The 12,182-nt window shown below is 43.0% G+C and overlaps 1 protein-coding gene across 1 annotated transcript in view; it reads right to left on the bottom strand.

Moving 5' to 3' along the window:
* Window positions 1-12,182, bottom strand: part of plxnd1 (plexin D1) — a 75,202-nt gene that overhangs the window by 30,679 nt on the left and 32,341 nt on the right. Inside the window, exons 13-15 of the mRNA XM_088291125.1 lie at window positions 9,382-9,527; window positions 1,772-1,877; window positions 54-193 (exon numbers count right to left, since the gene is read on the bottom strand). Of these exons, the coding sequence (XP_088147251.1) occupies window positions 54-193; window positions 1,772-1,877; window positions 9,382-9,527 (392 nt within the window). The remainder of the gene's footprint in view (window positions 1-53; window positions 194-1,771; window positions 1,878-9,381; window positions 9,528-12,182) is intronic.

Below are 12,182 nucleotides of genomic sequence, written 5' to 3'. Positions count from 1 at the left end.
ACATGCCCAAGAGGACTGAATCGTTTATTGCCGACTACAGAATGATTCCTCACTCTGTGATGATGCATTCCAGCGTGTTGTTGACCATGACTCGAACCCGTGAACCAATTCCCAGGTGTTCCCCACTGATGGTCACTCGGGTTCCTCCGGCCCGGGAGCCTTTCCTTGGCTCCATGGACAGCATCTTTGGGACCTGAATGCAAATAACATGAAGAACATTAACCTTCTGAGTGGTAATTCTATTCATAGCAACATTTAGAACTCCCGACTTGAGGGATCAGTGCCGTGCTTTGGTCGTTCGGTCATCTGCTCTCTGGTCTGTGGTGGTTGTCAAACCTCACACCTTCCTGACCCCAGGCCAAGTACTTCAAACCCAAATCCTTACAGACTAAGCTGCAAATGTGCTCTCAACTTTGACAGGTTGTCACTTGTTAGTAAAACAGATGTTAGGGAAACAAATGTGTTTTGTTGTGGAAGGAAGTTAAGTGTTGGAAGTAAAAAGTTGTCAAATGACTGAATGCATTTAATATATGAAAAGGGAAGACAAAAAGCTTTCCAGCATAAAAGTTTGCTTTCGACAATTTCATTTGGGGTGTGTAAAATGTGCATCGTGTGCAGTCACTTTTAAGTAATAAATCTGCTTTTGGCCACCCAGTATGATCTTTTCCTAAAGCTTGAAAAGGCAGAACATCGTTCACTGTGTGTGCTATTTCCTCATGCTGACAAAAATGCAACTTTTCCTCAAGCTCTGGGGTTTAAATATCTCGTCTTCTCACATTGGCCGAGACAGCTGCTGACTGTAGCAGCAGCTCAGTTAAGGCGAGTGTGACGACGGGAGAAACCTAAAGCTTGCACGATCGCTACTGTTCACGCATGCACATGAAAAACTGCGCGTGCACACACACACACCCCCACACACACGCAGGTGCGGGGCGGGTGAAGATGAATATCCAACTTCGCATCAGCATTCCCGCTCGGTCCGAAGCCTCTACCCCTCGGTGAACCTCGCCTCTGGGCGAAAGCTCTCATCCTGGCTGACAGGATTCACTTCCTCAGCGTGTACACGGAGGAGACCTATTGTGTGTTTGGGCGCCTAAGCGGGTGTAAGGAGGCAGATGTTTCCTTCCTGAGGCTTGACGAAAGACATAGAGACAAATATCCTGTCGCCTTAACTATTTTCCCTTTCTTCCACTCTTTTCCCTTCAACAGCCTGCAGTCAATTGCTTTTAGTCTGAAACATCTCAAGGGATGGGAGGCCAAAAGGGTTTTCCAGAGCTGTGCAGCGTAATGCTCGCTGTCCCGGATTTCCTTTGTCCTTACATATCAAGTGAAGCCTCAAGATCGGGGGCTGATTTATCTCACAGCCGGGGTCGCCCCTAGAAGCTGCTCATATGATGGACTGCTTCAGTCTCGCTGAATATTAAAACCTCTTTGCCTGTAAATAAGATGACACAAGCGGCTTTTATGGGTATTTCCACCCCTGCGAACGCTTCATCTAATGGGAGCCTGCATAGGCCGAGGTCAATTAACACAACCGTCGAGCACAGCCGGCGGACATTATTTGTTTTTACTGGCAGCCAACACAGAATGACAATGGTGCTGGGTGGCTGCCCCGATAAACGTTTGAAGATTCCCACACCCTCGCATTCTTCCAAGCCATAAGGAGCATCTGTTAACACTCAGCTGGCTCATTGGGGAGGACTCTCCCGGTGGGTAGCGGGAAACAAGAGAGAAGAGAAGAATGCGGAAGTTTGCACGACTGAATACTCACCAAGTATGAGAAGCTTTCCTTTGACGTTCCCGTCCCACTCTGATCCACGTCCACTTGGACGATAGCCGTGCCGTCAAGTGGAGACCTCCCAGTGATACACACCAGCCTGCGCAAATTACAAAACGCAGGCCGATCTTTATGAGATTTGGAGAGCACTCAAGAATTCAGCCTATTTAATAATGCTCATAAAAAAAAAACAATGAAAGAACAATACACAAAACATGAAGAGGGAGACATGATGGATCTCGGAGCAAGGGGGTTATGAACTCATTCATCAGACCAGATTGCATTTGCATGTGAAATCCAATAAGCTCCAAGATATTATGAGAGCTAAAGTTCACAATACCTCCGACCAGATGTGTCAAGCCACAAGGGAGGCTTGTTCTCTAGCCTTTGGCTGTCATTTAGTCGCAGGTGTCAACAGGGACATCTAATATTCACACCATGTGAAGCACCCGGGAAGATCAAACAAACCGTGTGGGGGGGCACCAATGATGGACCAAACCTTTACCACCTTAGCAAATCTGCTCTCCACTCTGTGTGTACTTTACTTGATGATTTACAAAAATCCCAAACAGCGGAAGCGAAATCCTGCATTCACTCTGCATGGAATCCACAATTCTGCCCTCTGTGCCTGATTCATTAAGATCTCAAATAAGAGGTCCTAAATGCGCGTTCACTTGGTAACAGATTGCGCTTTAGGTAATGTGTGGTTGTTTGTTGATGGAACATATGAACAAGGAACAGAAAATATTGACAAAAAAAAAAAATGAAAAAAAATCTCAACACATTAACTTAGACATATATCGTAGATAACTGCACTTAACACGTGTCAGTTCATAATTAAGTTGTTCCCCCAATTAACACCTCTTCTTTCTCCATCTTATTTTTTGTAAACACTTGTTAACTGATGGTTTTCACAATAACTAAGAGAACAGTGCAAAAACAAAAATCAAGTTTGAACTGATGGAATTGGAAGTGTCAGTGGAAGAGTCAAGACCCACAGGATATTGTGGTCCATCATTATATATACGACAACACTGAAATAATAGACTCTCTCCTTTCACAAGAGAAAAAAAAGTTTGACACGCATTTTTTCCATTCTTTTATAATCAGCAGTAGGGAGAAGGTCGGTTGCACAGAATTAGGCCGTTTCTCCCAGTGGACTCCCAACCTGTGTTGATCTCATATCCAAATGGGGCATCAATATCATCGAATGGTCATTTTGCATCAATCAAGTTGTTTCTAAGTTTCAAAATTGTGGAGGAGCCTCAGATGCTCCTAGACCAATTCCAGTTGAAAAACATGATAGACAAGTGCACGTCAATGGCAGTGAATGAGATCAGCCCTGAGATCATTCACAATTTCCATAATTGCATCGCTAAAATAGACAATATGCCACATCAATTTAGATTCTGCCGTTTCAAACACAAGAGGAAAAGATCCAGCCTCCCCTTTGCCTCTCATTTTGCCTGCGCCTCCTCGCTTCAGTAAACACAGTCACGGGTTCGCACAGCCGTGCCGGTTTGTACCTGCCTTTCAATTGAGCTATTTAAAGACTCAAAATCCGCTACAGAAATTCGTCCCTGGTTTGATAAATCACATGTGCATGTTAAATCACTCCATTTGTATCTGTACCTCTGAGAACACGCAAAATAAACTGCGTGGCAATTTTGTCCGTTTTGCAGACGCTTCACTAGGAGCTCGCAGGTTAGGATATCAGCGCTCACATATGTTGGCCTGAGCTTTTATTCAAGTTTTTGAACGTACAAACCTTCGGTACATCAGACCCTGAGAGTTTTATTTAGTCAGCAGCTTGGTGCTATGGCGCTTTTGAGAGCAGGAGCGCTTGATTGACAGAGGAATCTACAGTACATACAGTATGTGGCGGAGCTGCGGTGCATGTGGGAGAGGTGTGACAAGAAATGTGGGAGACGAGCTTGCTTGAGGTTGAGCTGCCGATGAAATGAGAGCGCTCACACTTGGACTACACCAACGCTGTGATGCCGTCACTGGTCGGCAATGGGCACACCATTTGTGCCACCGAACTTCGGATATTAAATCTAGAATTACCGGAAGCTTTTCGTCAAATCTGTTTAAAATAAGACACGCTTGTTTTTTCCACCTCATCTGTAATTCTTCCACCTTCCACCTTTTCCTCCCGATGAAGTCCTTTGTTGGGTTGGCAGTGTGTTTTGGTTTGTTTTCTTGTTGCATGATGAAGCTTCACCCAATTTCGAGGCATTTTTCTGCATATTTCCCGACAAAATGGCTTTGCAGACCTTCAAAGTCCTTCTGCTGCTACATCATGAGTTATATCATGAGTAACTAGAAACACCCATCAGTCACGTGTTCCAATAATTTAGCTCAATTGAAAAGTGGGTGGGTTCTGTCCTGCGTTGTTGAACACATTGCTCATGTCTTTTTGTCTCATATTCATTTTTTAATCTGAAACCAGAATGTCAATAACAAAGGAAATGACCTCACCGTTTTGGATGGAACTGCACATAGTCCAAGAACAAAACGGCAAACTAAATATTTTTTTCAAGCAAAATTTAAACCCCATCAGGGACAAGCGGTTGGGCACAGATAATTTCAGTTTCGGGTCCTCAACACCAAGAAGGCAGAAGATGATCCATAGTTGTCCTAACGCTACTCTCAGAGTTAACTAATGTTGGACCTGACAAGACACCCTGCTGACTCACCACCTGAAAAGGCTTTCATGGGCTTTGATTTGTCATCTGGAGCACAGTCGTACTCAAACAGCATGTTAGCATTTCGTCTGCCACCATCATGCATTTTTGTTCAGTCTTGGCGGAGGTAAGCGCTCTCCCGGGTGCTCTTGTTTCTGCTGTGTTTACAAATTTTCTCGTTACTTTTGTTCATCTTGGCATCTTTTTACATCTCCATAATGTCAAGCCTTATGTTTTTCCAACTAAAATAATAAAAATGAAATTGATTTGAACTCACCCCAAACCACAACCTAAGAAGCATGAGAAAAACACACACACTCATAAATAACTCAGCAGACGGGCCGACTGAAGCCAACCTGAACTGACAGCCTCCAGTTGACGTACATATTAATAACAAGAGCAGCATTTCACATTTCATTGTGTAATGATCTCATATTCAAATTAGACGGCGAGTCATGGGCTGCTGCATCATTTCATGTCGACAGAAACATGATGAATGGGACGTACACGCAACCAGCAGATGCTGTGCAGGTTTTCCGGGCTAAAACTTGGTAAATAAAGGCTTTACTGTACACATACTATAACCAAGGGTGGACGTTCCGTCAGACTGATGAAATGGTTCGTCCACCAGGGTAATTGTCACGAACCGGGTCAAGTACCAACAGACTTCTCAGCCCGAGAGAGCTACATTGGCTATAGATGAGTGAGAGTGAGTGATCCTGTTTTTAACAGGACCACTTCAGGGACAGTTATGGCTGGCTGTGATTGGCTAAAGATGCTGAAGCAGAAGACAACACAAATGTAAAATGTTTGTTTGAGTCTATTATTTTATGTATGTGTATTTATTTGAAGATAAAACTTCATGGTTGTGGTTTTCTGTTAAAGCTTGGCGAAATTATTTATATTCAATATTGTCTTGTGTGTTTGATCGCGAGACATTGACTATAAATGAACGGTAGGTGGCGGTATGTGCCAAAGAGCAGAAGAAGAAGAAGAAGAAGAAGCAGCAGCGCAGTATATATATAAAGAGTATTTGGCGTGCATTACTTGGATTGGATTTTTTTACCCTTGGCTACAATGTGGAAGTGGATTCTAGTTAAGGTAAGCCATTTTAAACTTTAAATTAAAACTGTTTGACTGTTTAAAACAGCTGGAGGCCGCCACTTGTTTAATAGACTGGCAAATAAGTGCATGTGAAACAAACAGACTTTTGACGGACTATGTGACGAAATAACTGATGGACGGAGTGACGGACTGACCAACTGACGAGTACAGGTTCCCTCAGCTTTAAAAAAAAAACGATAAACATATGGGAATACCTAATGGGTACTCAAGCCGTTGACAGATGACAAATGACGGACCGACAACATTTTGTAAAATTCCCACCTCTGACTATATCATTATTGGCATGGTGTCATTTTTCTTGAAAAAAAAAAAAACTGAACAATCAGCAAGCAGAAGCTATGATCAAATGTTAGCTGGAGTCTCTAAGCGATATGCTGTTTGTGTTCCGATAATGCCGACAATGTGAGCTAACGAACACGCATGCTCTAAATAGAAGCAGATGGGGAGGACCACTGCTGAAATGTTATTGGCTTGAGCGGGCCATGTTTTGGCTAGTGGAGAAGACGTCTCTGCTCATTTCCCTCGAGTGGATGGCGACGCTCATCAACAAGTCTGTGTGCATCTGGCTGATGGCGTGTTTGACTAACTGGACAACATGAGGCCACTCATTGATTTTGAAATGTTGACAATTTACAAGTGTGTGTTTTGGTTTACAAACAAATCTGCCTATTATTTTTAATATTGTATTTCCTGTGTTCCAGATTTACGTGGGAATCCAAAATGACCGCAACCGTCAGATTTAAAAGTTGAAAGTTCGTGCCACTGCTGCTTGCTTTGATGGAAATTTTCTTGTTTTTTTTTTTTTTTTTTTTTGGTCGAGTGTGGCCTCCTTCCATAATTCGAAGCTTAAGTTTGGGATGAAAACACCACACAACAAAATGCAGCACGACCAAGCGATGGCTTGTGAAAAAAAAAAAAAAAGCGGTTGTTGGAGTGCTTTTGGCTCTTACAAGTTATAAGTAGCAATGCATGATATGTTGTATGTGTTTATCGGAAGTTTCTGCTGGCAGTGCAGTTTGTGCAAATAAGCCCGTCCGACAACACTGCAGCTCTGCTTATCTTTAGGGTTCCACATGATTGTGGATGAAAAGGCCAGATGTTCGTCATGTATCATGTAAATCATCCGGACAAAGACGTCACAGTGCGACCAAAACCTCAACACTTTGCTTAGGTGCGCATTTTCTGACAGGAAGCTCAAAAAAGGACGTGGCCACGTAATTTCACGCTTGATGGGTGCAGATGAATGTAAAGACTTGAAATGAATGCGATGACACAGGATCACATCCAATTACATCAAGCAGCCAGTGGGCGTGATGTGCTGACGACGTCGGATGCGCTGACATGTTGTGATTTGTGCAGGATATACTTTGCTGTCATAACAAACAGCCAATGAAAAACAAGATGAGCTCATTGCTGGAGTGAAACGGGGTTCACTGCGTATTGTGCAATTGGGTCGGGGGCAGACGGAGTGACGGGTTGGAATCGTGGGTCACACCCACACCTGCTTTTAATGCAATGACGGGCTTCATCGGAGCGCGACCAGATAAACATTTCCATTTGAGCTGCTCCAGGAAGTTTGAATGTATTTGGAAAGTTGCTGACTGCCATCCAGCACTGTTATGACGGCCGACCTTGCTGTCTCCATGGTTACGCAGTGATAATCCCTCAGCTACGGAGTCATTTCAAGTGAGAAGCGCATTGCATCCAAATACGTAGTTGTGAACTGGTGATATCTGATGTACAAAAAGATTAGGTACATGTGGCCCGCCGGCCGCCTATTGATTACCCGTGACTGAGACTGTTTTTATGAATCATTTAATGTTTTTTAAATTGAAAAAAAAATGCCCTTTTTTATTAAAATAAGGACATTTCTAAATGACCTTTTAAACAGTAATTTGTATGTAAACAGTATCTATACCATGGGATTAGACATACGGCCTGCGGGCCAAAATCCAGCCCGACGGGATAGTTCTGCCTTTCAGATAAGTTCCAATTCATTTTTACACACTCTTACTTAAAAACTCATGTTTTTATTTTGACACAATCAGCGTAAATGTCACGACATGCACATAGTGGAGAGCGAAGAAAGATGACTTCCATTCTATTTAAGCAGTCGGGAAGTTTGTGTAACTTGTGCAGACGCTGCATCATCTGTACTAATCATATCATATACTGTTTGTGAAGTCATTTTGTGTGCAAAGGTGCAGTTATAAATAACACTTTTTGAAGTGTGAATTTAAAATGATTTTTAGATCATAAATTGTTCTACAAAAAGTATATAGAGCATGAGTATCAAACTCAAATACACAAAGTAAAACTTGAACAAAGCCACGAACCAGCAATGAATTTTTTAAATATTATATAAATTATATAAATATATAAATAAATATTATATAAATTATATAAATACAACTGCAGATTCTTTATTGGAATTTTTTAGTGGTTTTATTAATGCAATGCAATATTTAGTTTTTAAAATTACTGTTATCATTTTGAATGTTACTATTATCATATGGAATGTAAAATGGTATCGTAGTCATTTGGTACAGCCTCACGGGCCAAATATAATTAGACTGCGGGCCAAATTTGGCCCGCGGGCCAGAGTTTGACGCCTATGTAAATTCCTTGCGTAAATAAAAACACAGATTCATAATAATGTTGAAATTTTACTTATTTCGGTACAGAAAATTCAAATTGTTGATAATTTGAAACAAGATAATTCTCAATGATTTTAAACATTTTCCAAATGTGCTTGTAATTATTTGCACCAAAAAAGTCTTACATATAGTGGTTTGTGAGCAAATTGGAGTGAATGTGGCCTTGAACTCAAATGAGTTTGACACTCTTGATCTTGACGGTATATGCAAGTGATTGTCTTTAAAAAAAAAACACAATAAGCCATCCAAAACTTTTGAACCACAGCATTCACACTGGTTTTCAGGACACCATTCTGACCATGTCCAATGTCAGTGTGTTAGTGGGACAGACAGCATGCTGTGTGGAACGGAACCTCACTAGATTTATGTTGCGGTATTTCCGGAAGCATTTTCTCATAATGCAGCTATCATTTGCTCTTGGTTCACCGAATCAATAAGTGTGGCCAGCAGAGCGGTTTCTCCTATTGGCTGAAATTAATGAGGCCAGTCGAGTTCACTACAATGTCAGACCTCAGCCTTCTCTCCTCCTTTGTCTTTCTTTTCATTTCTTTCCAGGTGGCATTCATTACTCAAGGGCTGAGATGTCAGCATTTTCACATCAGATATCTTAGCCACACTCGCATCACTGCCGGCTTGAGTGCCTGAACACTTACCTGCCAGACAGCATGATGGGTTACCGTGACAACAAGCTATTGTACATAACTCACGTGTGTAATTAAACATTTTCAAAAAATAGGACTTAAACTGATAAATCAGATGAATACAGATGGCACATGCACATTTGTGAAGACAGTTATTTATCTAATGCTGATTCACAACAGAAACTATCTCAAAGCACTTGACACATTGAGCAGGTCAAGAATCACCACCAAACCAACTGAACCCCACAAGAGCAAGCGCGTGGCAATTGAGGCAAAGGATAGACTCTTTCAAGTTTGAAACTTCATACAGAACCTAGGGTGCCCCCCAGTTACGTTAGACATTCAAGTCGAACAATGGGCAGAACAACAGCCATATAAAAAAAAAAAAAAAGCAATAGTCCCGTGATGACAGAAATGTCAACCATAACAGCCCACTCCCAACACGGCCGCCGCCAGTGACACGGTATACAGATCACGTAATACGTAATACTTACTCAACAGAGACGGTGTAGAGCTCAGGCACGAGTACGCATGGAACCTCTCCAATGGACACTTTAACTGCTTCAGCCCTGCGGCCCAGGTTCTTGCCCTGCACTGTCAGGCGGGTGCCTCCGTCCACTGGACCCCTCAGCGGGAAGATCTGAAAGAGACAGATGGGAGCTTTGTACAGAGGACAAAACAAGCACAGACAAATTATATTACGAAGGAGGTGGTGGTGTGTGATGCTGACACTGAAGCAGGGATGTAGCCAGAAATGTTTCAGCAGCGTGTCACAGCACTTTGAGGGGTGGCCGAAAGCGTTCGCACGCATGTGTATATGCGCATGCTCATAACCACCCCTATAACTGAGAAATCATTGTTTGTGTTACTATCCAGTCCGTTTTTCATCAAATAAAACTACGCAGAAACGTGCTCAACATAATACAAGCAGGGTCACCTTCAAGTAAAATGTAACATTTTGCTGAGTTTAATTTACTAGATAGTCATTTCATGATTCATTCATTTGTTTTTATGTTTATCATATTGTACTACGATCTCATGCACTGATTTATGTACTAACAGCCAATCAGTGATTGTCACCGTTGGCCGACATTGTTTTGCATACTGCGAATGACGGCCTATTCATCTATCACAAAATCCCATTGCCCCTGCCCAAAAAAATAAAATAAATAAATAAATACATAAATAAATAAAGAAAGAAAGAAAGAAAAGAGCACCACGTAGCTCCGCCCCCTGCATTGAAGACCTCATTTCTAGTCTTAAGTGTTGACCACCAAGTGTCAATTGAAAGCGCCCACAATTTAGGTATACACACGCACGCACATACAAAGCCGACTCTTAACCGTCTGAGCCTTTTCATCCTCGACTCCTCTACGGAACATGCAAATAAAGAGCAGCTTAAGAGCCCCCTTCACCTCCCACAAGAGACAGCCAGTGCGAGAGAGGCGGTGGTGGAGAGCGCAGCAGATAGGCGCATGAGTGCGAAGGCAATTTGGGGAACGCAGTGTCGAGAGCGCAGTGAATGCTGATCGTGGTGAGTGCGCAGAGCCTCAACGTGGGGAATTAAAGCCAGGCGTTCTTCCTTTTCATGTTTGCGTGTCTGCCATATTCGCTGTTGTTCTCACTCTCACACATCATTTGAGCCGTCGCCTTCACAGCGAAAGGAGAGGACGTCTTACTTAAAGATAACATCTCAAAATCTCAGACGGGGGAGAAATCCATGATCTTGTCAATGTAAGGTTGTTTTTTTTTAAATGACCCCTGGCCGAGCTGCGGTCACAGTGACACGTCTGTGTTATTAGCTTGGCAAGTGAGAATGAAAACAGCTCTTGTGGTGGGTCTCGGTGAGAGGGCAAGATACGTTTCGGCATCCTGATAATCTGACGCCTCCACGAGCAAGAGTGACAGAATGGCTCAAGATTGAGTCGCTCGCTGAGTGCAGACTGAAGGTCTTGTTTTTTACTGTGGTGCCAAAACACAACCACACTTTTTTATTTGACAGCCACTACAAGACAGGAAATTATTCTAATGTTTTGGTGGTTACATTACAACAGCCTGCGAGGCCACCCGGCTGTTACCTTCACCACATAACTCATGCAGGCTGTTCACGTATAAAAAATACAAAGCCACATTCCACACGTGACGCCCACGCACTTTAACATAAAACGCGCCCAACATGGAACGCCGGTGCAGCCGGCCTCCTACAGAGCTCAGCAGAATGTCCATCCAGTCGTTTATTATCGCGGCAGCGTGCGTCTCTGTGGCGCACCGGTGCGCTGACATCAACATCGGCTGACGTGCTGCTCATTTGCACCTCTTACAAGTCTGCGAGGTTTGATTTACAGCTCAGCCTTCGCCGGGCCTCTGCGGAGATCACACGGTGAAAATGTGCCTTCAAAAAGCCCTAGCTCAAAATGATGACTGCATTGTTTTCTTTGCATTGGGACGCATTGTTCACGTGGCTACAACCTTGATCAAATCTTCTTTTTAGAGATTGTTTGAGCCTTCTTGTGCGGTTCCGTCATCCAAATCAAAGAGGAGGAGCTGAGGACAAAACAGGAAAGCATTGTGACTCGATGGGACGTTTTGCTTCTCCACCCTCGCTCGGTCCGAGCGTCTCTCCATCCTGCCCGCCAGACTCGGAATGCCCCATTCCAGTTGAACGTCACAGGTAAACTATGTTTCGCGCTTCCTGTTTTGGAAGATTTTCCAAAGACCACAGTCCAAAGACCTGATTGTTTAAAACCGTGGAAGAGACCACAGTTAGGATTCCGTATGAAAAATGTAGAAGTAAAATTCTCTCATAATCCTTTGCATCAATGATTTCCTGTCACTTCCTCTTGCTTATCAAGAAGCCTCAGCCCCATCTTGGCAACATCAGAGGGAGCCGTCATGTACAGTTAAGCAGCTGTTGAAGTCACAAATCTGCCTAGCAACGAGGAACGGTACCCACCATTTTTAAAAATATCAATACCACCGATGCGGATCATTTCAAATGATGATGCAGTATGTGGCAATATCTCGATAAGTTGTGCCTTAAGATATAAAAGCCGCCTGACCAATATTTTGGTCTCGATTCAAATTTGAGATGGGAATGTGCTTCAAACGCCCACTGCGAGCTTAACATCCTGCCACATTGGTTTCCTTGCAGTCTCAAGAGTAGCACAACAACAGTTGGTGGCACTAGTGCACCATTAATTTCGTTGGTCAACCGACAATGAACACCACAGAAGAAGCAGAAGAAGGAAAGACAATTCATTATGTACAGTCACATTTTCTGTGTTAGATATAAATG

This window comes from Idiotropiscis lumnitzeri, chromosome 3 (assembly GCF_059441095.1).
Source record: "Idiotropiscis lumnitzeri isolate Australia: NSW breed Sydney's pygmy pipehorse chromosome 3, RoL_Ilum_1.0, whole genome shotgun sequence".
Taxonomy (NCBI): Eukaryota; Metazoa; Chordata; class Actinopteri; order Syngnathiformes; family Syngnathidae; genus Idiotropiscis; species Idiotropiscis lumnitzeri.
Note: the sequence above shows the minus strand (reverse complement) of the source record. Positions and strands in the feature narration are given on the sequence as shown.